Source organism: Esox lucius, chromosome 16, assembly GCF_011004845.1.
Source record: "Esox lucius isolate fEsoLuc1 chromosome 16, fEsoLuc1.pri, whole genome shotgun sequence".
Taxonomy (NCBI): domain Eukaryota; kingdom Metazoa; phylum Chordata; class Actinopteri; order Esociformes; family Esocidae; genus Esox; species Esox lucius.
The window spans coordinates 19,228,549-19,256,513 of record NC_047584.1 but is presented as its reverse complement, the minus strand read 5'-3'; the positions used below and the strand labels follow the sequence as shown (position 1 = coordinate 19,256,513).

The 27,965-nt window shown below is 39.8% G+C and overlaps 1 protein-coding gene across 2 annotated transcripts in view; it reads left to right on the top strand.

Moving 5' to 3' along the window:
• Positions 1 to 12,591: 12,591 nt before the first annotated feature.
• The window catches only part of kcnj3a (potassium inwardly rectifying channel subfamily J member 3a), a 30,089-nt gene continuing 14,715 nt past the window's right edge, over positions 12,592 to 27,965 (top strand). For both annotated transcript variants that reach the window (XM_010890793.3, XM_010890794.5), the window contains exons 1-2: positions 12,592 to 14,192; positions 14,797 to 15,013. In XM_010890793.3, the coding sequence (XP_010889095.1) occupies positions 13,515 to 14,192; positions 14,797 to 15,013 (895 nt within the window). In that variant the 5' untranslated portion in view covers positions 12,592 to 13,514. The remainder of the gene's footprint in view (positions 14,193 to 14,796; positions 15,014 to 27,965) is intronic.

Sequence of the window (27,965 nt, the reverse complement as noted above, 5' to 3'; positions counted from 1 at the left end):
GCAGGGAGACAGTAAGGCACTATGGGACATGCAGGGAGACAGTAAGGCACAATGGGACATGCAGGGAGACAGTAAGGCACTATGGGACATGCAGGGAGACAGTAAGGCACTATGGGACATGCAGGGAGACAGTAAAGCACCATGGGACATGCAGGGAGACAGTAAAGCACCATGGGTCATGCAGGGGACCAGGGAGACAGTAAGGCACTATGGGACATCCAGGGAGACAGTAAGGCACTATGGGACATGCAGGGAGACAGTAAGGCACAATGGGACATGCAGGGAGACAGTAAAGCACAATGGGACATTCAGGGAACCAGGGAGACAGTAAGGCACTATGGGACATGCAGGGAGCCAGTAAGGCACTATGGGACATGCAGGGAGACGCATCGATGCCAGCGTCAATCAGCTAGGCTCACACCTGTGGACGGTTGCTGGGCCTGTGCATGGCCTGGCCTGACACATCAGGACACATGGGGATAAGATAAGTCATGGTTCCTGTGAGGCTTCCAGTCCATTACAGGGTGAGATGGTTTAAAATAATAGCCTAATGGAGGGCTTATCTGACAAGACTCTTTGTGGCTCTAAGAGGAACTGCACGATTAGGGTCCCTCACCATGGTGACAGCCCGGGATTTAACTCTTTCAGGTTTGTGTTTGTCTCCTAAAGCAGCAGGGACTTCTAGCACAAAAAAGTGACTGTACATCTGACACACTTGATTTGAAAAGCCTCAATACCCAGGATTCGTGAACCATTATACACCAGCATCCTTGGACATGAATAGAGAGACTTCTCACATCCATTCACCTGAAGAAATGCAGGCAAGGCTTTAGCTACTGCATTCACCATCCCCTTTCCCACTCTGAAATAATTGGAGACTTGCTTATTTTTTACTCCATGTGCTGCAATTTACATGATTCATAGTCTTTCCTTTGCCAACTGAAGTGGGTAAAGCCAGCGACTACGTTCTAGCAGGAGTACAAACCCTCACGATTCCATGCAATGGAGAAAGGCCGTGGTGTTATGCATGCGTTTGTCCTCACTGTGTCTCATTCAGACTTGATTGTGTGTGAGTCTGCCAGCCTCTCTCTCTCCCTGCTAGGGCTCGATATAAGGGATTCAATTCAGTCAGAGAAGTGAATCCAATAACAGGGAGAGTGGTGGTATAACCAGCTCCCTGGATGGGCCCTCTCTCTCCACACAGGACCAGAGGAGGAAGCATGGCCTTAATTGTTGAGGGGACGTGCGCCTCCACTGCACCCAGCATGAAAAGTCACTTTAATTAGCGATGGATTGAGGCAAGACTCTATGGGAGACTGGCTTGTCTGATCCACTGCCACAGGAGAGTCGTCAGTCTGTGGCAGTGCCTCCCCTCAGACGTACAGGACTTGTGTCTGACCCAAATGGCATCCGGTTGAGACCCAGCCTCCAGACCCAACTGCAGAGACTGCGGCAGGAGCGTCTGACATGGTTTGCACGATCCCTGGTGCAAGCTGAATATTGACATGTTGAAAGGAAGTGATGCTAACAAGCGACTTCTACGTGATAACAGCCATTTAGACAGAAAGGCAGTGATTAGAAGGAGGACTGCTGCTAACCACGGTAATTGTGTGGTAATCAATCTTCAATCACCGGGAGCTGCTGCATTAGCAGAATGCCCTGTTGAGCTGCTGTTGTGGGCTATGATATCACACGACTTGCTATGTTTTCTGGGTTCATGAAAGGGGTCCCTGCAAAATAACTGTCTGAGGCCCTGTTAACATTATCCAGAGGTGTTTGCTGTAAATGATGTACACTCACCTAAAGGATTATTAGGAACACCATACTAATACTGTGTTTGACCCCCTTTCGCCTTCAGAACTGCCTTAATTCTATGTGGCATTGATTCAACAAGGTGCTGAAAGCATTCTTTAGAAATGTTGGCCCATGTTGATAGGATAGCATCTTGCAGTTGATGGAGATTTGTGGGATGCACATCCAGGGCACGAAGCTTCCGTTCCACCACATCCCAAAGATGCTCTATTGGGTTGAGATCTGGTGACTGTGGGGCCATTTCAGTACAGTGAACTCATTGTCATGTTCAAGAAACCAATTTGAAATAATTCGAGCTTTGTGACATGGTGCATTATCCTGCTGGAGGTAGCCATCAGAGGATGGGTACATGGTGGTCATAAAGGGATGGACATGGTCAGAAACAATGCTCAGGTAGGCCGTGGCAATTAAACGATGCCCAATTGGCACTAAGGGGCCTAAAGTGTGCCAAGAAAACATCCCCCACACCATTACACCACCACTACCAGCCTGCACAGTGGTAACAAGGCATGATGGATCCATGTTCTCATTCTGTTTACGCCAAATTCTGACTCTACCATCTGAATGTCTCAACAGAAATCGAGACTCATCAGACCAGGCAACATTCTTCCAGTCTTCAACTGTCCAATTTTGGTGAGCTCGTGCAAATTGTAGCCTCTTTTTCCTATTTGTAGTGGAGATGAGTGGTACCCAGTGGGGTCTTCTGCTGTTGTAGCCCATCTGCCTCAAGGTTGTGTGTGTTGTGGCTTCACAAATGCTTTGCTGCATACCTCGGTTGTAACGAGTGGTTATTTCAATCAAAGTTGCTCTTCTATCAGCTTGAATCAGTCGGCCCATTCTCCTCTGACCTCTAGCATCAACAAGGCATTTTCTGGATACTGGATGTTTTTCCCTTTTCACACCATTCTTTGTAAACCCTAGAAATGGTTGTGCGTGAAAATCCCAGTAACTGAGCAGATTGTGAAATACTCAGACCGGCCCGTCTGGCACCAACAACCATGCCACGCTCAAAATTGCTTAAATCACCTTTCTTTCCCATTCTGACATTCAGTTTGGAGTTCAGGAGATTGTCTTGACCAGGACCACACCCCTAAATGCATTGAAACAACTGCCATGTGATTGGTTGATTAGATAATTGCATTAATGAGAAATTTAACAGGTGTTCCTAATAATCCTTTTGGTGAGTGTATGTATGAACACAGATATGCTGGAATGGTTGCCAGTTTTTATACACTGTAGCCAACAATTCACAAATTATATACTGTAAAACATCTTCTACCTTAGACAATAATCTCGATTTTTATTCTTTAGTAGCTTTATTCATTTAAACTGATTATCGTGGTGACAGGAATTACTAAGGAGGACAGATTTATTATGTTGGTGTCTTATTGCTTCCGTTGGAGTGGCTAAGTGTGCATCCCAAGTGCTTGCCTGGCTATCTAAAGTTCTTGTTGAAATGCGACGTCACGCACACAGCTGAAGGTTTCTCCTCCAGTGACGAATCTGGATCTTAACACATCCCTGATTACACTCCGGTCGCAGAAAAGACAGATCCATCTGACTGGTCGCTGATACTGATTGGTTTGGCCAGAGCCAGAACACGCTGGTAAAGAGAATGTCGAAAAATCCTCAATGGCTTTGATTCTCAGATTGTTTACTGATGATCCAATCTGGCTATGCACCACACCCATCACCCAAAGCCCTGCAAGGGAGTCTGGAATATATAATATTACTTTGTGGCCATGCAAGGCTTTCAACCATCCACTGACTTAACATAGAACACCTTTAAAAGGAACATACAGCTCTGGAAAAACTGGAAAACACTGGACCTTTTTCTTTCCTTTCCAAAAAAGTTGCATTGGTCTCTTAATTTTTTCCAGAGCTGTATATTCCTTGTAAATATAAACAGGCATAACATGCAATTTTCAAAAAAGTAAAATGTATCACTTAACAAGCAATACCTTATGAATATCTTATTATTTGTTTTTATTCCCCAATTGAATACAATCACTACCCATCAATACTCTTTTTGCTGTTTTCAAAGAAATATGCTATTTGATGTTGCTATTCAAGCAGTTTTCAATGGATCTATCAGGGGCTTGTTAGTAGTGTCATCATGATGATTCCAAGTCCTGTGAATGGCATATGCCTTCAGTCCAATTGGTTCTTTCTGAGTTGTGATCCCTGCTCTGTTTAGACATTGTTTGCTGTGTTCATGCTGATTCAAGGAACTTCCTGTTGTGATCTTACATGATATCCATGTTTCAGATCAGGTACTGTAGGTTTGGCAGACCTTTTTCTGTTGATGGTTTTGTTTATTATTTAGTTTTTCCTTTGTTAATTTGACTTTTTAAGCAACTCTGGCTGTTGCGTTATGCGTTATGGTAGATCAGACTTTTCATGAAATCTCCCTTGTGTTTTGTGTCATCCGACTTTTAACAATTTTGACTGAACTTTGCTAAGCCTTTGTACCTTCGGTATTTGTGGCTTGTGGATGGATGGAAAGAATTGGAAATATTAGCTGGAGAACTGTGGTCCATTGTCCTAGTTTAGTTTAGGTGAGACGTCATGTCTTGGGAAGAGAGATTTCAGAATTTTGATTACAGATTAGGGGGATGTAGCTGGCAGTGTTGCTACTGAGGGGAAGTTGGAGTAGAAATCCCTAATAACTTTGTGACTTAAACAATAATGTAAATTCCAACGTTGTAGTAATTAATGTTGGGTAATGAATGAAGCACAAGCAGCTTTATTTGCTGCTTTGGTCTTTAGGTCAAACACAGATTACATTAAACTGTCGCCTAGCTGTTCTTCTGGTTTATTCTTGGCCAGGACATTCTGAACACTCATTCTGAAGTGGCCATTGTGTTATTTATTTATTTTTGTATATTTTTGTCTTTGGGAATGACAAACCTGTTACCTTTGAAGGCAACGTTATCCATATCAGTGAGATCTGCACATGCAAGATCCAAAACTGGCCATACTTTCATTAGTTTCTTTCAATTATATCATTGTTTGATCAGCTGCTGTTTCATCTGCTCAATTCTCTTGTCAGACACAGGAAGGATATTGTAATCATGTCTGCACTTTCTTAACAACTGCTTTAGAAAATGTTCATATTAAATATGAACTTTCCTGTGTGTATTCTCATTGGACAATATCATTCAATGGCTTGAAAATGATTGACACAAATGGTTTCTGCAAATGTGTACCTTTTTTCTGCATCTGTCAAGGTTTTGGAAGTGTAAATGACAGTTCTCTGTGCATTGTCATGCTACTGCAGAAACTCCCAGGCCATCCCTGATGTGTCTGCAGAAATCGTTGTTTTTTTTATCTGGGTTGTAGAAACTTAGCCCCGGCTCTTTGGTTTTTCTCGTAATTTTTGTCTTTTTTTTAAGTTATCCTGCTCAAGGAACCTTTCTGATTAGTTTCTCTGTTCCGGCAGACGTCTGAGTGGACTGTGTTGAAAGTGGTATTAACTTTTCAAGGTAGGTGATCATGCTCATAAATCTTTCACATCGTTTTTGTTCTTTCTGCGTTTCATGTTGTTAAAGGCTGATGATTCCCTCTGATCTTGTATGACTTCATCCTGTCTCCAACAAAGGTAATTGTTTTCACACCAATCTCATATTTGTCCTTGTTAATCATGAGAGAAAACATTTTTGCTTTCAAAAACATGATTTTCTTGCTTTGTACAAAATACTTCTAACATTTTTCCCTGAGTAGAGTCAATTGCAAGTTTGCCTTGTCTAGCTGAAAGCTGTTCAATGCATCTTTGTAACAACACATTATGTAATAACACTGTGTTATGTAATAACACTGTGTTATGTAATAACACTGCGTTATGTAATAACACTGCGTTATGTAATAACCTGACACAATGTAATACATTTTCACTTCATTATGTAATAATCAGCCGTGTTTTTTTATAATCTGCCGGAATTTGTAAAAATCTGCCGGAATTTGTAATAAACAGCTTGAACGCAATATGTTATAAATATCCTTCCATCTTGTAATAAATGATTACACAATGCGGAAATTATTACAAAATATGGGACAAAAATGTAATAACATGGCGCATTATGTAATAACCAAACAAAATGGATGTCTTCACCTGTACCTGTAGTTACAGTTTTAACCATTAAGTGAAATTCAACTAAAATAGCCACACAAAAGCTTTTATTTCTAGCAGGGTTGACTATGGCAATGGTCTTTTGACAGGGCTCCCCAAAAAGACCATCAAAAAGCTTCAGCTTATTCAAAGTGTTGCTGCTATATTTCTTACAGGGACCAAAAGTTTAGACCACATCACCACGATTCTTAAGTGGCCACACTCGGTTCCTGTCAGCCACAGAATTGAATACAATGCATTTTTCCAGAGAGGATGTTACTCTGCTTAAAATGCAAATAAAAACATAATGTAATAATTTGCAAATCATTATGTCTATATTTAATTGGAAATACAAAGAGAACATATCAAATGTTAAACTCAGAAATGTTATTGCTTTTGGTAAAATACATGCCCATTTTGAATTTGATGCCAGCAACATGTTTCAAAATATTTGGGATTTGTTGTATCACCTCTTCTTTTAAAAATACTCTGTAAGTGTTTGGGTACTGATGAGACCAATTGCTGTAGTTTTGAATGTGGATTTTTGACCCATTCTTGTTTGATATAGGATTGCTGCTGCTCAATCCTATACAGCAAAGTTCAGGGTCTCCTTTGCTGTATTTGTCATTTCACAATGAGCCAAATGTTTTCAATAGGGGACAGGTCTGGACTACAGGCAGGCCAGTTTAGCACCAAGACTATTACTACAGAGCCATGCTGTTGTAATACATGCAGAAAGTGGTTTGGCATTGTCTTGCTGAAATAAGCAAGGCCTTCCCTGAAAAATAAGCCATCCAAAATTAGTTTTTGCCCTTGTCCCTTGGGTACAGAAATTTTAATGGTATTGTCTGCTATAGATGATGACATCCCCAAACTCTTTGCAATTTTATGTGGTGATAAATTTTTCTTGAATTGTGTCACTATTTGCCCGTGCAGTCTTTCACAGAGTGGTGAACCCCTTCCCATCCTCACTTCTGACAGACCCATCCTCTCTGGAATTATCTTTTTATAACCAATCATGTTACTGATTTTCTTAATGTGGCAGATTATTACAAAATGTGGCTGTTATTACATAATGAAGTGAAAATGTATTTTTTTTTTAAATCACGTTTTTACATAATGCAGTGTTATTACAAAATGTGTTGTTACAATCCTCTCCAACCATAAAAATAAATGTCCATTACATGGTTGTTATCGCTCTCTGCTCAACTGCTGCTGGGTAGATGTTGAATCTCCACTTTAAATGGTCCTCTTGTCTGCTAGATTGGCTATTAACTGCATAGGCTGCTTGAATCTTGTCTAGAACCCAAAAGTTTGATACTCAGGTGCCTCTCTACACTCGCTTCCGGATATGAAAATCTATGCACTCACTACTGTAAGTCACTCAAAATAAGAACTGCTAAATGACTCTTCAGAGCTTATTTCAAGGCTTTACTGCTATACTACAGAGCATTATTGACTTGGTCCTACTTTAGTGTTCTTAGAATTTCTAAACAAAAAGCTTGAGGCCAGGGTTTCTTCTATAGAGCTCAATTTTTATGGAATGATCTGCTAATCCATGTGAGAGACGCTGACTCAGTCTCAAATTTTAAGTCTTTTAAGAAAACTCAGCTCTTTAGTAAGACATTTTATTAAGCGTAGGTGTGTAAAGGTGACTGACAACGCACTGAAAAGAAACACCCTTGCCTTGTGAGATCGAAACAAACACTTTTGGCTATACTTTTCCTTAAGATGATTAGTGATTGTTTTTTTTTTTTTGGTGGTATGTTCTATGCTTGGCAAAGCAGGTGGAGCGATTTCCTGTCTTGTTGGCTCTGTCTCTGGAAGGGGATTATTCTGTATTCAACCAAATGCTTAGGGGATCTCCATGCGTCGTCCGTACAACCGTCCTGCGAGTTGACGGTGACGTGCCCTAATGCTGTCTTCATGTCTAATATTACCTTGAGGGTTCTATTATTTTCACAGCATGGTTGTATTAAACTGTCAGTGGATACGCTGAATGAGTACAAAACTGACACAATGTTATACATTGTTCCCTCCTTCAGGGAAGCGATGTTACATACGTAACCAAGCAATTGTTAATCAAAAACTTTAGGCTGTGTTCAGAAATCAATACTGTCACAACTAAACAGGGTTGTATAATATTTCAAATAAAATATGTAATTGGAAAGGAACATTGGCAGCTGAATCCATCAGCCCAGTATTAAACCAGATGGTATAACCATGCAGTATCCCTGATCAGAGAGATGGAGTGAGGTGGGAAATTAGAAAAGATCTTGTGAAGTGATTGGCTGTTCTTCCCAGCAGATGACCTCAACTGCCATCTTTGCTGATACGAAGTGCACGATAAAGCATCTCCCATACGTCTCTCTGATTAAGTTAATAAATCAATCCTAGACCCCCTATCTGGTCTTGGCTAGGTTATATTTATGAGATGGGTTACAGAAGAACATGAAGCTAGATGGTATACAGTATTATATTGGCTACAAATCTAACAATCTTGAGTAACACGGATAACATGCCCTGACACAGGAATTGAAATAGTTTCTGATGGGAATCTGAAATACCATGAAATTGAAATGTGGTAGAATAAAGATACGTGTCATCAGTTTATGCATGCCGTCTCAAGTTACATGGGATTTTCTCTTTACTTCTTTCAGCCTTGACCACTTCTAATATAGTCTTGAGATAAGTCCACAATGATGAGCAGCCCAACAGCTTTTGAGTTTGTGAACTTTAAGGAGGTTCCTACCAGCCTCTAAACAGCCTCAATATACTTTTGACTGACAAAAAAATGAATGTGAACATGGTTTAGAGGGATTGTTCACAATTAAAGGGATTGTTAAGGCAGCATTTCTGAAGTGTCCCTTGTCTCTGTTCTAGCTGGGGGCATTCCATAAATAGCGATGATGTAGCACACTCTCTTGTACCATATGCCAATGCTAGCTGTGCAAATGACTTTCCTTTGTCTCGAACGTCTGTGAGTTTAGAGTGTATCCTCATGGAGACAAGTAGCTTTTTTATTGATTTATGATTTTCTAAATAGTCTAGCACCGTCAGAATCGGACAGAAAACAATAAGACAAAGGATTCTTCTTAAGCCAGTATAATAAATGCCATATTGTGTAGCTATTCTTCTAGTGTATCAAATAGCATAATCATTAATGGATCCAATTTACAGGAACAATTATGCAGTAATAGTAAAACAATGTGGTAACATAACGCAGCGATTCAACAAACCTGGACACTGAGTATCTATTTAAGCATCATTTATTGTCCACTAAATGTACAGACAGACACTGTCAAGTGTTGTGACAGTGTAGGAATGTCGGGCCAAAGTTCAGCTGTGTCTGAAAAGGAAATGTAGCAATTACAAATCTCTAGCTCACAGCACAGAGAGAAAGTTGTCCAGCCAATGCAAATGGCTTCAACTTTGCACAGAAAATGATCTCAGTAGCCTCTTCCTCTTAATGAGGGGGCGAACACATACAACAAGTTTGGTGACCTGTGTCACTTCATGCTCATTAAAACGACTGAATGCTGCAGTTTCCTTGTGTTCTTTTCCTTTTACCTGGTTATAATGAAGGTATTAGTGGCTGCTGTCTGGCGAAATTGTTCCCTTCCATCTTTCCCTGGAGAGCCTTGAAGTATTGCTTCAGACAGACTGTTGTTGGAGGCACACTAAAAGTGCACTGCCGTACAGGTCTGGCCCAGTGTAGCTGTTAAACAATCCTTCATTTGGAAAGTGTTATGGTGGAAGGCGTTTGCCAGCCCTAGACGTGAGGTGAGATGAATGAAGATGAGCAACAATGAGACATTGGTTTACCGTGGATATAAAAAGTCTACACACCCCTGTTAAAATGCCAGGTTTTTGTGATGTAAATGAATGAGACAAAATAATGTCAGAACTTTTTCCACTTTTAATTGCTACCTATAATGTGAACAATTCAATTGAAAAACAAACTGAAATATTTGAGGGGGAAAAAGGAAAAATAAAAACCTTACAATAACCTGGTTGCATAAGTGTGGCTGTGTTCAGAATTAACCAATCACATTCAAACTCATGTTAAATAGAAGTCATTACACACCTGCCATCATTTTAAGTGACTCTGATTAATCACAAATAAAGTTCAGCTGTTCTAATAGGATTTTCCTGACATTTTCTTAGTTGCATCTCAGAGCAAAAGCCATGGTCCGCAGAGAGCTTCCAAAGCATCAGAGGGATCTCATTGTTGAAATATATCAGTCAGGAGAAGTGTAAAAAATGTTTTCCAAACCATTAGATATACCATGGAACACAGTGAAGACAGTCATCATCAAGTGGACAAAATATGGCACAGAGATATTACCAAGATCTGGACGTCCCTCCAAAATTGATAAAAAGACGAGAAGAAAACTGATCAGGGAGGCTTCCAAGAGGCCTACAGCAGCATTAAAGGAACTGCTGGAATTTCTGGCACAAACTGGTTGCATGCTACATATGACAATCTTCCGTATTCTTCATATGAATGGGCTATGGGGTAGGGTGGCAAGATGGCCTTGTCTTACAAAGAAAAACATCCAAGCCTAGCTGAAGTTTGCAAAAACAAACATAAAGTCCCCAAAAAACATGTGGGAAAATGTGTTATGGTCTGATGAAACCAAGGTTGAACTTTTTGGCCATAATTCCAAAAGGTGTGTTTGGTGCAAAAACAACACTGCACATCACCCAAAGAACACCATACCCACAGTGAAGCATGGTGGCGGCAGCATCATGCTTAGGGGCAGTTTTTCTTTAGCTGGAACCGGGGCATTAGTCAGGGTGGAGGGAATTATGAACAGTTCCAAATACCAGGCAATTTTGACACAAAACCTTCAGGTCCTTTAGAAAGCTGAAGATGAAGAGCAAGTTCACCTTTCAGCAAGACAACGACCCAAAGCACACATCCAAATCCACAAAAGCATGGCTTCACCAGAAGAAGATTAACGTTTTGGAATGGCCCAGCCAAAGCCCAGACCTGAATCCAATTGAACATCTGTGGGGTGATATGAAGAGGGCTGTGCACAGGAGATGTCCACGCAATCTGACAGATTTGGAGCACTTTTGAGTGGGCAAATATTGTCACATCAAGATGTGCCATGCTAATAGATTCCTACCCAAAAAGACTGAGTGCTGTAATAAAATCAAAAGGTGCTTCAACAAAGTATTAGATTTAGGGTGTGAACACTTATGCAGCCAGGTTATTGTGAGTTTTATATATCTTATTTTTTTTCCCTCAAAGATTTCAGTTTGTTTTTCAATTGAATTGTTCACGTTATAGGTCACATTAAAGGTGTAAAAAGTTCTGACATGATTTATCTTTGTGTCATTCTTTAACAATCTCAAGAACCTGGCATTTTAATAGGGGTGTTTAGACTTTTTACATCCACAGTAGCTCAAACAGACACAATATTTATCTTAGTAAATAAGGCGGGAATCCAAATAATGTCATTGGTTTGAGTGAGACTTTTACAGAATATTTATGGAGGAAGTTGTTTGCTATAGCCAAATAAACTATTCTCTACTGGAGGAAATTACCATATATTATATCACATTAACCAGGTCTTATGTTGAATGATAATGTGAATATCACAAAGTGGAATGCTCTACAGTCAACCCGAACAGATGTAATTAAGTACAAATTATTTCAACATGTTCTATATAGCTTTTCTATTCACTCGGGTTGCTGGAATATGGTTTAGATGCTACACACAAAGTAAATGTGTCTTTGGTGGGGTTATCTGTGTTTACATGCTCTGTGCATGGCTCGGCGCTGTAAGTGCCTGTGTTCCATCAGTTTTAGATATTCTGTGGAAGGTATCTCTCTATCTCAGGGTATCAACAGTTTGCGATGAGTGTTACAGTAGCAGGTGATTTTGGCTGCATGTCCTGCTACATTGTTCTGTCTATGAACAATGTCCTCAGCCGTTGGAAGAGAAGCATTTTGGGAATAAAAAAAACTGCAAGGGGTTTTCACGGCCTGTTAGGTGACGGAGAGTAATGGAGTAGAAGAGATATCAATCAAACCAGTGCATGTGGAGATCACAGCCTCTATTTGTCAAGCGTCTCAGAGTAGGAGCACTGCTCTGGGATCAGGTTCTTCCTGTCCATATTAATCTGATTCATTATGATATAGATGGCAAGATAGATCAGCATTCCTACTCCTGAGATTTAGAATACGGTTCCAGATCAGCATTCCAATTAGCTAATAGCTACAGAGTAAAGATTGTAGAGTTAACACCCATTTTCTTATATCCTCATTTATCCATCAATTTTTCATATCCTAATTCTTGGGGCTAAAATCATAGATATTCACAGCATTTGCGTTGACTTAAATGTCAGAATTAATTATTATCTATTACATGTATGTTTTAATGTAACTGAGGAATTGATTAGACTGAATGTTAGGTGGATATACTGCACAAGAGTATGTCTATGTCATATGATTATTAAAATCCATGATAAAAAAATATTTTTGTAACCAGACAAATAATGTACCACCTTCAAAATCTGATTTTGTAAATTGTGTTATTGTTTAATTAGTTAGCAGGAGATACACATTCAATAGAAAATCTTTGAATTATGCTCTAAACTAAACCATTCCTCTCCCTCCCCCTTCCAAATTGTTTGTAGTACCTCTGGGCAATAGCATAGTAATGCATACGGAACCTACAGTGCGCAGGAGCCGCAAAGAAGAACATCCAGAAAAATAACCTATTGAAAAGAACGAAAACAGGCGTAGTCAGATTCTTATTACTTGCGTTGGATATCGCACCACCAGTGAAGAAAAAAAAGCGGTGGACAAGACAACTTGCAGGCATAATCGTTGAGGGGGGAACCACTTAAGTATGACCGGGCAGTAAATCGTTCCAAGAATCCATAATTTTCCTTCAAATTCCACTGCCATAAAACTGAATGCAGATCATATGTGGGCACGCTGGAGCACAAGGCGGAGATTTGGAAACAAAATTGTGTCCAACCCCAACGCTGATATTGGATAGACCGTATGTATGGATTAATTTTATGTTGACAACGGTTTATAATCTTAGTAACCGATTAATTCATACCCTACTTGATCCGGATTGTTTGATGGGGCGTGGAAACAATTTCACATTTTAAACCAAGGTGCGGACTTCACGGATGAGGACAGTGTTTGGGCCAACCTGCTTTGCTCTAACCTGAAAGGACGATGAGTAATCAGCAGCGACGCACCAAAGAGAAGCTGTTCAAAACCTGAACCGCGACGGAGGGGTTTGGGTAGCGGTTGCTCCTGTGCGTAATTGTTTTTTAGCGGACGACTTTTCGGATGAAGATTGGTTGTAGTGATTGAAGTGAAATTGTTCCTTCATTTTTATTCATGACTTTGGAGTAAAACAGCGATAACAGTATGTGGAGAGAGGGGACCATGCATGATTAGTTCGCTACAGATCGTACTTTCCTCTCCTTTTTTCCAATTCCGAGATAGGCTATTGGGCACAAGATAAGGACAATTGCTGCAGCTACAACGAGGTACTAAACAGAAATAGACTTTAAATTGAACTCTTCAAATTGATTCTTTCGCTGCTGTCATCGTAGTATGTCTGCACTTCGAAAGAAATTTGGGGACGATTATCAGGTAGTGACCACCTCATCCAGTGGGTCTGGATTCAACCAGCCGGCACCAGAGAAGAAGAAGAAGAGACAACGATTTGTGGACAAGAACGGGCGATGTAACGTCCAGCATGGCAACCTTGGTGGTGAAACCAGTAGATATCTTTCAGATTTATTCACCACGCTCGTCGATTTGAAATGGCGCTGGAATTTATTCATCTTCATCCTAACATACACGGTGGCATGGCTTTTCATGGCCTTTTTGTGGTGGGTCATAGCCTACATAAGAGGAGACCTCCATCGAGCTCAAGATCCCAAGTATACACCATGCGTTGCCAATGTCTACAACTTTCCGTCGGCCTTTTTATTCTTCATAGAAACTGAAGCCACAATAGGGTATGGTTATAGGTATATCACGGACAAATGTCCCGAGGGGATCATTTTATTTCTTTTCCAGTCAATCCTGGGATCAATCGTTGATGCTTTTTTGATTGGCTGCATGTTCATTAAGATGTCACAACCCAAAAAAAGGGCAGAGACTTTAATGTTCAGTGAACATGCAGCTATTTCAATGCGAGATGGAAAACTCACTCTCATGTTCAGAGTTGGCAATCTGCGTAATAGCCATATGGTCTCCGCACAGATCCGCTGCAAATTGTTGAAAGTAAGTGACACTTTTATGGCCCTAAATATGTATGTTATAAGGTTATACTCTTACTTCTGTGTGAGTAAATCTCAGTAAGTTATCTGATTAAGTATTGTTCTTATTTTTTAATTAGTCTATGCACAATTAGCCTAAACATAAAACACGGTTGAAAAGGTAGGTCATTAGTGTATTATTATTATCATATTATTCCCTGTTGATATAATAAAACAAGAGGGTTAAACCATAAAAAAAAAAAGCTAAGAGCCTTTGTAAAATAGAATAATGGATTTATTGCTATAAGAATGTTATAATGTTTCTTCATTTGATAATTAATCCTTCAGTAAAGACAGGTGGTGTTCACTGGGTTATCAACATCTTAAGACATGCCTTTGATCTGGCTTGATGTGCCTGATTATCTATAGGCCTCCTCTTTCAATGTACATATTTACTTGTGAATTCAGAAAACAAAGGGCATCCTAAAGACCTCCAGGGGGACCATGAACCATGGACATCGTAACGTCTCAGGATGTCCCAACGATACATTGTTCATTGCAGGTTAGCTGTCAGCATGGCTTCCTGGGTTATAATAATTCAACTTTTCCACCTCTCTATGCTTCCACAGTCTCGTCAGACACCTGAAGGTGAGTTTCTTCCACTGGATCAGTTGGAATTGGACGTTGGCTTCAGTACCGGGGCGGACCAGCTTTTCCTTGTCTCTCCACTTACGATCTGCCATGTGATTGACACCAAAAGCCCATTCTACGAACTCTCCCAGAGATCCATGCAAACAGAGCAATTTGAAATTGTGGTGATATTGGAAGGAATCGTAGAAACCACTGGTAAGTTATCACATTGTTTTCTTTCTTGCAATATTTCTGAAGTCCGTACTCTGTAGACCTAGGTCTATTAAATGTCAGTGCCATGATAAAGTAGAGATAGATGTTTAGCTCTGGCTTATGGAAGTACAAATAGGATATTATTAGTGACAAAACTTTCTTGGTAAATCGAGATTACAAATGATTTATTTCATAATAACAAGATAACTTTTGCTAAGTTGTATTCACAAGATAAACTCTATAAATAGGAGCAGTCTTTGTTTTGAGTGAAATTTGCTGTAGTGCTCACATATCCATAGGGTGTGGTGACTTCAGTTAATTTGGTTGTTAGAAGAAAGACATTCCCCACCTTATATAATACATCGTTTTTAAGAAGGTGAAATTTTTTTAGGTTCTAGTTATTTGTCTTGTATTTCAGACAACACTGTGCTCCTGGCAGTGTGTTGAAAAGGTTATTTCAGCCTACATAAATGCGTACATTCTCAGAAAACACAGTTTCAAAAGGTTTTAAAGGGGGTATCTCAACTGTATTTCCTTGAGTCTTTACACCCTTCTTGCCTCCTCAAAATGTATTTGAGGAGATCAGGACATAGACTCCAGTGTGCTAAGTAAGAAGTGACAAGAAGGGTGGGTTTAAGGAATAAAGAAAATACAAAGGAGATTCACCCCAAGACATTGCCGAAACACCTCTCGAACAGAGCAGTTGAATGCATTGACGAAGTTAATCTGCATAATAGTGTCTGCTTAATGACCTAAATCCATATCAGTTATCAAAGCTGACAAACCCTTGTAGTTTTGTACCTAACACACCAACTGGGCTAATAAATAAACCAGGCTAAAATATCAACATACTTCTGGGATGAATGTGAGTTGAAATGCACTGCAAATATTAACGTTACCTTTTCTTTTCAACTGTTTATATTAAGAGGTGAGGGTACATCTAACATGACAGTTCATTGGTTTATGAATACTAGAATTCATCGTGTGGTCATTTATTGTGCTGTGGAACAGTAAGTAAGTTGTGTTCTCTGTATGTAAATGTTTTTTGGTAATTTTATTAACATGTCCTTTCTGATTTTCCTTACTGAGTAGAGTATATGACAGCATAATAAAGGCTATTATGAGTGTAGTAATCATCATTATTAAGTTAATCAGTATAAAGGCAAGTAGCAGCTCTTTACCACGTAGATGGGCCTCCGTTGACCACTGGTTTTAAGTGGAAGTCATACATTCCATGTTATTGATTTCATGCTATTGAAGTCATATATTTTCTCATTATGTTATCTGTGGAAATAGTAAATAACACTTGTTGGATGTTCCTTGGTTGCTGTTGAATATGGTTTTGCCTGTGTTTGAAACCATATTAACACTTAGCAACTGCTTCTCTATAGGCAACACAACTAAAAGGTATGCTGGTATGCATTTATAATTTTTTTTAATTAAATGCATTTATTTAAATGTTAAATATACTTAACATTTAATTTATTTTATTTATTTAACAATGCAGTGTTAAATTCTAATAGAAAGAGATAGTGATAGATGATACAAACAAAGACATATGGAAAAGCCAGGAATATAGTTAACCAAGGAAAATGTGTAACAATCATGAATGGCAATACCTTGGGTATAAAAACCATTCAAAGGAGTTGCTCTCTAGGGAACAATATGATTGTTCCACGAGACAAACCCCACACTCTCTTTGGGGGTTACTTGGCTTTCCTCCGTGCTTTTTTAAATTAGAAACATAAATTCAATGAAAACAGTAATGCTACTTCGGCCATTTGGTTACTGGGTTCATGGTACTGTGTGTCTGTATTACCAAATGCTGGTGTTCTGTTTGCTTCATCTAAATTTTAGTGTCAAACTGCTTTCAAAGAGTGTAGAATGCAGGAGTCCTCAGTCCATATAATCAAAGTCAAAACTGTGTCTAAAAGAAATATAAAAGTAAGATTTTCTTTATTTTCTTTTCCTGTTTTCGATATAGAATTGTTGTGTGTTGATAAAAATATCTGTAAGAACTGACGTGAAACTTACTGACACAGTAAATGGAATATTAGTGACTCATAGTATATGGAAAATTTATTTTCATTCCTCATTTCACTAAGTCTTACATTTTAATGCAGGGAAATTGTGACTATGATATGTTTGACATATTTACTGCCTTGTAGAGTTTATCCTTGGAATAAAAGATGTCAACATCACTTCCCAAAGTGTTGATTCATTGGATTAGTCATCACTGAAAATTCTAGAACTTCAAAAAACACACCCACCGTTGAAGGTAAAGGTCCTCATGCATCATATGTGCTGGGCACAACAGCAAGATTAGACAGCAAACATGCCTGTAATGGGATTGGAGCAGAGTGTCATAATGTTCTCATTGTCAATGTTAAATCGAAATAGATGTAAAATCATTGTCTTGAGTAAGGCATAATCATATCAACTGAAAGGTATAAGGTTAAACCGTACAAAGAGATGGTGATGGGAAAACAATATGTGGTTAAAAATGGATGTACAGTGAAAGTCTAATCCTCAGACACTTTCATTTCAGTCCAATGTAACTCTGTTTCCATGGCAACCTCTCCTTGAGCGTTCTGGATTGCAGCAGTGCACCTAAACTTAGATATTATTTTCTATGGTATGGGGAGGCGGGGCTGTAATGCAATTACATTCCCAGTAATATGCCAGTGAACATTTGGTAAACACACAGTGGATATGAAAAGTCTACACACCCCTGTGAAAATGCCAGGTTTTTGTGATGTAATGGAAGTTTGGGGTCATTCAAAAGTTTGGGGTCACTTACAAATTTCCTTGTGTTCCATAAAAACATACATGAAATAAGTTTGAATAGGAAATATAGCAAAATGATTAGGAAATATATATAAGGTTAGGAATAATTATTATTAATTGAAATAATAATTGTGTCCTTCACACTGTTGCTACAGATACCCAACTAGTCTATAGAAGGCCAGTTCTATTGCTTCTTTAATCAGCAGAACAGTTTTCAGTGCTAACATATTTGCAAAAGCGTGTTCTAGTGATCAATTAGACTTTTAAAATGATTCACTTGGATTAGCAAACACAACGTGCCATTGGAACACAGGACTGATGGTTGCTGATAATGGGCCTCTGTATTCCATAAAATATCTGCCGTTTCCAGCTACAATAGTTACATGGCTTCCCATCTGTTAACCCTACCAGACATTTGAACAGATTTGATTATAGTCCCTGCTTGCAGAATGAGAGTATATACCTCATGCAAACAAAGATCAAAGCACTCTAGATCATTGAAAACAACTGTATTCAAAAAGAATCATCAATAGAATGAAACCACAGACAAAGAAATGACATGCCTTGTTCATAATGGATATTAATATAACATATATGGTAGTTAACTCAGCCTTGAAGGATTGCAGAAATGTCTGTACACAACTGTTAAGAGTCCATCATCTTCAATGTCAAACCTGGGAATGCTATACAGGTCCACGGAGGTGCAGTCATATTCCCTTTTTATGCATAGACATTATATTGTTTCAGATTGCAATTGCTTTTTTACACTTCTGTTCTAATGATGTACCGATTATATACTCTACATTTGACATACATTGTTTTGCCCTTTAGGCCTCTTAATTTGATGTCAGAAAGACTGCTTCTTTTGAGTCTCAGTTTGATGCTGAACTGGCTTGGATTTTAATTTCATGGCAAACTGACTTTTATTGTGTTATGGACTACAGGAAGAACGTTGTGAGTGAGATATGCTTTTTCCCAGAAAATTTACATTTGGTACTTTTTTAACAAGACACGTTTCAGTTCTACACACAACCACACATTCTGTGAATCAGATCATTTGAGTTGTGTTTGCTCATCAATTGTGTTTGGAAAAGCAGTGGCACATCAGCAGAAAATGAGCTTTGCGATGTGACTGCCATGCAAATGCTAATGATTGATGGGCTATTGGGAACATGCTGTGGCATTTTTATGATGCTACGGAGGCGTTTGCAAATATTTTCCTGAGAATCTCTGGCTGAAAGCTGCAGTGGACATTTTTGTTGTATTATTTTGTAAAGAGCAGTTCCTCTGGTTGTTGGGTGGGAAGCTGACTTTGTACTGTCGTTATCTCTGCCTCTGGAAAGATTATTCTGGAATTCAACCAGTTTATGATGACTTGGCCTGTTGAACATTTACCCCAACTCAATAAAAATAAAGCTTTTGATTTTCGTTATATAAAGAAACATTTCTAGTATAGCAGATTGTTAGGTACTCCACAATGATGGAAAATCACTGGAACGAAGAACAGTTAGCTCTGGCAAGTCAAGCTCTTGAGAGTTTAAAAAAAGCTCTACTGCTTATAGTAGGGAGCTGGAGGAATGTCCATTTAGGTCTCCCAAATCACACCCTATACCCTATGTGGTCCACTACTTTTATCATATAGCTCTTGTCAAAAATAATGCACTACATGAGGAATAGAGTGCCTTTTTTGACACACATAACTAGTTAACTGTTCATCGACGTAGCTAGTTGTGTCTTCCTCTCTGCCTCCTCCATGGCAGCCCCCATTCCTTTCACTGTGCTGGGGGTGGATACAAAATAGAAACTTCCCTGCTATTATGTTTTTGCATTTTTTTCATGCTAAGAAGTGTGTGGGTGGCATGAGACTGTTGTGAACTTGAATTGACTAAAAGTGCAGTTGATGCTAATTCATGTGTATCTGAGCATATAAAACTAGTAGGTCTGGCTTGTGGACATTCTAGCATTAGATAATTAGGTTTACCCAACCCGCAATATGCTTCCATTTCCAATTCGTAACGTATTGGATATGGAAACCTTGGTAACTGTAGTATTGACATTTTTCAAGGTAAATCATTATTTGTGAGCCTCTTCTATGCTATAATTTTCATCATTTTCCATCAATATTAAATATTGAACAGAAATTCTGCAAATTGGTGAAGAAGTATTATAAAATGATCCTAATACATTGCTGAGAGTGTATATATACTTCCTCATCTGAGATTGCCTAATGAGGGATTTTAGGGTAGATGCAGCAGTTCATATAGAAGCAGCAAATCATATAGGAGCTTTAGGTTAGAATTTTATCTCCATTTTATAACAAAAGGAAAAGAAAAAAAAGGCATGCTTTAAAGCAAAGAACATGATTGGTGGAATGTGAGTTATATTCTTTTTCAATCAATATTTGCCCAATCAGAATACACTTTTATAAATCAATTACAAATTCAGTGATGCTGTATAGTCATATACATGCATATTAAATACCCCAGCCTCAAAAATCTCTGAAAAAAAAATTTTATTGTACTGTTTTCACTGTATTCATATTAAACTAAGGTTTGTAAAGCATTTTAATTTCCACATTGTCATTTTTCAATATTCTTACAATATTGACATTGCCTTTCCAGTGAGGTAATATGGAAATGTCGATTGTCTAATTTCCTGTGAAACATTAGCTCTTTTGAGCAACTCCACTACCAATCATCTTACCCTCTCTTCCTCTATAGGCCCCACTACCTCTCCTTTGTCCTTGTCCTGGCTCTGGCCTCTTGTTAGGTATAATCTTTTAAATAGCAACTCAAAGGTGACCTGTCTTAAGGACTGATTACTGATTGAACAATTGTCCAAAGACGTTTTGTACACATGCAGAAGAGGTTCACATTCAAGGAAATACTGGTGACCAAATGTTTTCATTCTGTTTGACATGATTTACTCTACTGACTTTGAGTCTTTTGTAAAGAGTTGTGTTTACTGTTGTAAAATCTGCAGTTGATGATTACTGCTGGGATTCAGTTGGACTATGCATTAACCTGTGATAGATGCCTGGATATCAGGTGTTTTGGCCGTCTCTGAGGTATAGCACTGGATCCCTTTCAGTTTGCCTACCGAACGAACAGGTCTACAGAGGACGCCATCTCCACAGCTTTACACTCTGCCCTGACCCACCTGGACAAAACCAACACCTATGTGAGAATGCTATTCATGGACTTCAGCTCAGCATTCAACATGATTATCCCCTCTAGGCTGGTCAACAAACCTCATGACCTAGGGATTGGCCCTTTTCTCTGCAACTGGACTTTGGACAACTTCACCTCCTCCACCCTGATTCTGAACACTGGAGTTCCACAAGGCTGTGTGCTGAGCCCCCTCCCGTACTCCCCCTTCACCCAAAACTGCGTTCCTGTACACAGTTCCAACATATTCATCAAGTTTGCAGATTACATCACGGTGGTAGGCCTGATCAGTGACAATGCAGCCTACAGGGAGGAGGTGACGTTTCTGACAACAACCTGGCCCTCAATGCAAAGAAGACCAAGTAGCTCATTGTGTATTACAGGAAGTCTAAAAGCTGCTGTCATGCCCCAGTCCTCATCGATGGCACTGAGGTGGAGCGTGTGTTCAGCTTCAAATTCCTGGGTGTCCACATCTACGAAGACCTTTCCTGGACACCTCAGCTTTGTACTTTCTGAGGAGGCTGAAGAAGGCCTGCCTATCTTCCAAGATCCTTGGGAACTTCTACCACTGCACAATCGAGAGCATTCTGACGAACTGTGCCACAGTGTGCTTTGGCGGATGCTCCATGGCCGACCAGAAGGCCCTGCAACTGGTTGTGAAAACCGCCCAGAACATCACTGGTACCCAGCTCCCAGCCAGCGTGGACCTCCAGGGCAAGCGGTGTCTCAGGTAGGCGGCACAGGTCTCTTCGTTCCCGCATCAGCAGGCTTAGGAACAGTTTCTTTCCATCTACTGTAACCCTGCTGAAATCCGTGACCCATCATTAACCATACCCACCCACCCACCACTTAGTACTGCCTCTCAGAGACCTTGTCGCAATGCTCCCTTGTACCTTTGGACTCTGACACTGCCTTGCAAAATCTGATAAGGAAGTTTTCAGTTGTTACATGTACCTTGCGCCTTCAATTTGCCTGCACTGCACATTTAGAATTGCCTTTGTACTTGCCTTGTTTGGTTTTTACATGCACATGTTGCTGTAGGCCTCTTGGAATCCTCCCTGACTAGTTTTCTTCTCGTTTTTTCATCAATTTTAGAGGAATGTACAGTTCTTGGTAATGTCTCTGTTGTGCCATATTTTCTCCACTTGATGATGACTGTCTTCACTGTGTTCCTTGGTATATCTTATGCTTTGCAAGTTTTTTGTACCCTTCTCCTGACTGATATCGTTCAACAATGAGATCCCCGATGCTTTGGAAGGTCTCTGCGGACCATGGCTTTTACTCTGAGATGCAAGTAAGAAAATGTTAGGAAAATCCTACTAGAACAGCTGAACTTTATTTGTGATTAATCAGAGTCACTTTAAATGATGGCAGGTGTTTAATGACTTTTATTTAACATGAGTTTGAATGTGATTCAGTTGTTACATGTACCTTGCGCCTTCAATTTGCCTGCACTGCACATTTAGAATTGCCTTTGTACTTGCCTTGTTTGGTTTTTACATGCACATGTCTACCCCGTGAACCTCATTGCGGCTGTCCCTGCACTTTAGTTGCATATGGGACCTTACACTTCCAATTTGCTTTATTTGCACATTTAGAATTGCCATTTGCACTTGCATTTGCCTCATCACACAACTATTAATTTCCCTCTTCTCTTTGCACTTCTGGTCAGATGCTAACTGCATTTCATTGAACTGTACTTGTTCTTTTCAATAACAAAAAATGGAATCTAATCTAATAACTGAGTTAGAGCTGTCAAACAGGGGACTGGCTATGCATGTGGTTATCACAATGCAACATTCATCCTGAAGTTCAGAATGAGAAAGTGTGTAGCCTATCGGAATAATGAAACTCAAAATGAAAACCATTAAAAGAAATCAGAAGGTTATATCAGCCTTATCAAGGTGTGTAGAGTTTATGGGATTATTAGTTCATGACTTCATCAAATTGCAGTGTCCTCAAACCCTAACGGCCAACACTGCTCCGGGCTGCTTTTGCAGTTTTATTTCAAACACTGTGAAAACAGCAGCCGATCCATCCATATTAATGTCCGTCCTTCCACCATAGAAAACCCCCTGAAAGTACTGAAGTAAAACTATTAAAGAGGAGTTTGTTCAAAGAGTAGCAGAAGCATCTTAAATTCAGATAAATTGATATGTTATCGAGCAGATTACTGGGCGGTGCAAAAGCATCCGTTGGCCTGTGTTTTATCATCCACTGCTGAAAAAGATTGCTCTCTGCTGATGCTGGTGTAACCTCATAAGAGAAATTAGTCTCTACAGCCTAGAGACTATAGCTCGTGAGTGGCGTCAGTGCCAGCATAGCTTAGGTAAATAGTGGCAGAATGGAGCTTCCAATAAGGTCAGGCAGTGAATGCGAAGACAGGACCCTGGTTGAAAGGGAACTTATTTTATCCCGAGCGATTACCCTCGGAGTGTGTCCAAGCCGCTCTCCCCTGCATTCTGGGCCCCACTACAGCGCTCGGTGGTTCAAGGGGTTAATACAGGTTTAGATTGGGAATTTGGCCTTCTAAACAGGTGGGAGCAGGAGTCTCTAATTAAATCTAATGTGCCGAGGGTCAGAGCACGTCAGAGTCACGGCCCTCCCTACAGACAGGAACCTGTGTCACCAGGGCACTCCGATAAGGCACATATTTAATAGCTTTCTGTTCTCAAGTGGGTTACTGGCTTTTTCATTCATTTGTTTAATTTAACATAATTTATGGGATCTTTTTAACTACCTGGCTCGTGCATTTCATTGCATGTCACAGCGTTGTTTATAATTGCTTGTTAATTGTGATTTAATGATGAAATTATAGGATCTACTTTCTGCTTACTGTTTGTGGTATAGCATATGTATTCTGTAGTGAACATGTCCTCATGTTGGACTGTTTTTCCTGAGTGTTCAAACGTTTAATGCAATAGACAATATCTAGATTGTTTAGAATTGTCTTTAAAAGATGCCCACTCAGTGACAACGCATTTGTGTGAAGTCCCACTGCGTGAGAAAGTAACGATTAAGACCGCACTGGAGAGTTTTTCATTTCCCGACGAAATAGTAATTGCACCAGGGATGAACTCAAGGTAATGGGCCTTGGTTTGGACCAGCTATGACAAGTAGGATTCATTATCCCCTTTAGATTAACTGTCTTTGCTTCCCAAGGGTAAACAAGGTAATTGTGTCTTAGGGGATTTGTCATGTCTCCGTTAGGCTCTAATGAATCATGGTAGAGGAAGGGGTGTGGCGATTGTCTGAAGGACCTCCTGCGACGTAGCTTGTTTTCCTGATCTTTCCCACTGGCCTTAAACCAGTGGTCCATTGCCTCACAGCATACGGGACCACACTCCTTGGGACGTTCCAGTGGGTGTAGCCAGAGTGATGGCACCTCTCGGAGGGTTCAGTTCCTGACTTTTCAGGTTAACTGTGATGGGAGTTTCATGGACATTCTTAAAGAGAACCACAGCAACATTTGGGAATTCGTTAATGTGGTACAACATATACATTTGATGTTGTAAATGTTGGCTTCGAGGTCACAGTTGAAACTATTCTCAGATCTCTGTCATGTTACACACATAGAAACTACAGTCAAGGTAGTTTACGTGCTGCGCAATCTGTGGAACTGCTCACAAACACAGCTATTTTCCAAATACAGACACATCCCCTGCGTAGGGGTCTGCAATTTACTATTTATCCCTCCGTTTGTACTGTTCTGCGTGGCAGTTATGATTTTCATATGCGCATGTCAAGAACTGCCTGCCTGGCAAAACCAAATAAAGGTGCTGTCGGTTGTTTGCCACAGAGCTCCACACCAACAGATCAAGGCATCCCCATTTGCATCGCATGAAGGAAGGCTCTTACTGTTGGTCACCACAGAGATGCTGAATCCAGTACAGAATTCTAAAAGCCATGTGTAGATTTTCCTTTTGCTGGCTATTTCATAATTTCAAGCATTGATTCAGTGTATTTTATTTCAAGGCCCTATGTGTGTAGATCTGACAACAATGTGTTTCATGCACTAGTTGTTTTGATGAAAGCAATTGGCAGGGTGGCAGACTGCATTTAGTGACTATTTTAGAGGCTTTAATAGGAATACCTAGATTTTGTTTAGTAAAGGTGCTTAGTGTTAGATTTGATTTATGGACGTTAACCTTTTAATATGTTTTATTCATTGATATTTTGCAACAATCCAAAATCCTATCAAGAGCCACACTAAGCATTTGTGCATTTTGTAAAGGGATGCTTCTGTCTTAGACAGTTCACCAGACACAAAAGCTTAATGATAATGAAATTCATGTTTCTAATTGTAATTACTACCATTATTTAATGCAAGGCCTAGTTGTGCCAAGGAAAATACCTTCACGTGACACTTTTGGCTCACCTGCATTAGGTTGCTGACCACTGCGAATGGCATTGCAGATTATTTTTTTTATTGGCAAAATCTAGTTTATTTTTCAATACCTTAAGCCTGAACCAGTGCTACTCAACTAAATCCTTTACACAACCCCTATAGTTTAGCACTAAAGACACCCAAGTCTTAAATGTAATAATCTATGCATATTTTCTGTCATGTTAAAACAATTGATGTTAAAATAATTACGTGTCGTCTTCATAAAGTTTCTTTCAAGGAGCACACAGTGTCGACTCCTTTGGCCCTGGCAATGATTTCAACATCCACAGAAGTTCAGATTGGACCAAATCTCAATCCATTAGACACCTATGTTTGGGTCAGATTTGTTTACATCAACAGCTGCCCACGAAAGATAACCCTTTTTGGCTCCAATCATTTGTCTGGCCAACAACCATCATCCAAAATTCCGTGACCATCCTAGCTTTAGCTGTGTGTGCTTTGTGTGTTTTGGCTACTGTGCGGTATTGATTGATAACGTCTGAGTGTCCCTGAAATCCACGTTAATCGATCTAGTTTTAAACACACTCAGCCACATTGACATTTTGTTCTTTGGAGGCGCTTCAATCGAGACAATCCTTGGGGGATGTCTGCTTTCTATTTTAATCCCATTCACATGCTTTGGGAATTTGGACCTCACTCATCCCACAGTAGGCAAACACTACCATAACTAAACATGCAATATGAACGGCTACATTTGGAGTGTGCTTCCCCCCCCCCCCCATTATTTGTGGGTTTGTCTCCCAGGCTTCTGATCACTTGCTAATTTGCTCTCCTGATTCTCCCACAAGCCTTTTGCCTCCTGTCCCACCCTCCAACTCCCCAGCCGTCAGCTCCTTCATACTGTGTGTTTTTAGCCAGGGCTTGTTAATGGTCATGCTGTTGTGTGTCGCCTTATGTTCCTCCACTGGTCTGTCACCTCACCCTGTAGAGGCTTGGCAGTCAGTGACACTCTGACACACACAGAGCCTTTGCTTTCTGTCCACCTCCACACTGACGTGATCGCCTGAGCATTTTGGCTCCCATCAACACCCATCCCCCATAGCAGTACATTTCCACACAATTGTTCCTCAACCAGTGCGTTTTCCTTCCCTGCGTTTTTCTGTGCTCACATTTTGCCTGCCGCATGTCGTGAGGTACATGTGGAATAGGCAGTGGAGCTGGAGGCTCAGAATGCAACCGTAACAAATCGATGGAATACTAAAAACAGTATTACAGCTGAGAGCTTTATATTCATCTGTGTGAAGAATGAAAGCAAGGAAAAAGCAGGTCCCTAAAAGCTCCCAGGTTTTTTTTCGTCTGTGTAGCATTTGATGGTGGTCACCATAGAAACAGATTATCTGTCATGGAGATAGGAATTGTTCCCATAATAAACGTATCGGTATCAAAAAAATACTTTATTTCAAAGTAACATGCACATTATTTTGGGTCCTACAGGGTTTTGTTGAAAAATGTGCAGATGCAGTTGTTTGAAACCTAAAGTACTGTACTTAACAGAACACTATGTATTATTATACTCTGACTGTGAATGGAACAGTTCCTTCTCCATTAATGGGGGCGGGGCTTGTCCTCTCTCCCTTCTGTTATTCACTCCATGTTGCTCAGTGCAACTCTTTAATATTTGATTTCACTGGGCAAAAAAATGGTGATGTAGTTACACATATGTTCTGCTTTAAGGAAACAACCATCGTTTAATGTGATGTGTTTCTGTGTAGTTGTTGATTTTAACCATATTTGAAATTATTCCGTTCTTATGTTAAGGTGATCAACTGAGAAAATAAATCGGAAAAGGTTTACGTTGTGATATTCTCTGTATTCACTCTCTAGATTCTCATTCTTGCTTCTGCTAGTGTTTTTCTCATGCATAACGCTTCAGTTTCTTCCAAAGCCCTGATACACTGTGTCAAGGGACTGTGCTGACAGCCACATAGTGGTGAGTGAGGGTGCATGGATTAGAGTTTTGGTGTGTGTGTGTGTGTGTTTCTGTGTTCCCCCATATGGAAGGAAAAAATAATAATATGGAAAATAGACCAAATCATATATTTCCTGTACATGCATTTATTTATTATGTAGGTATTAAAATGCATTTTAAAGGTACCTATATATATTGTTTTTGCAAATTCTTTATATTTTGCATCAATCCTAATGTTTGAACTGTATCATTTGTGTACTTGCATGCGTGTGTGTGAGAAGATTTCTACCATCTGCAGATCCATGTCTGAGAGGTCGGGAAGGACTCCTTACACCCACCTTTTTCTCAGTGACTTGGGCTGTGGGAGTTGAAGTGCAGAAAAATGTTAATTTGAGTAACGGACCATCCATCATTTGCATAAATATGCCAATTCAAAGCTGAATTTGCATCAGTCTGTTTGAAAAAGAATGTGTGTGGTTGTGGGTCATTTGTAAAATAAGCTCTGAAAAAAAATACCTTCTGTATTTACGAAGTCAAATTATACGCTTGGATTTGTAGAGCTTTAATAGGTGGACTGAACAAAACAGCCATCTATGTAGAGCCAGGGTGCACCTCCTCCAGGTGTGGAGGAAAAGGAGTAGTGTGCCCCTGATCTCCAGCAAACAGATATGATCCTCAGCTCCT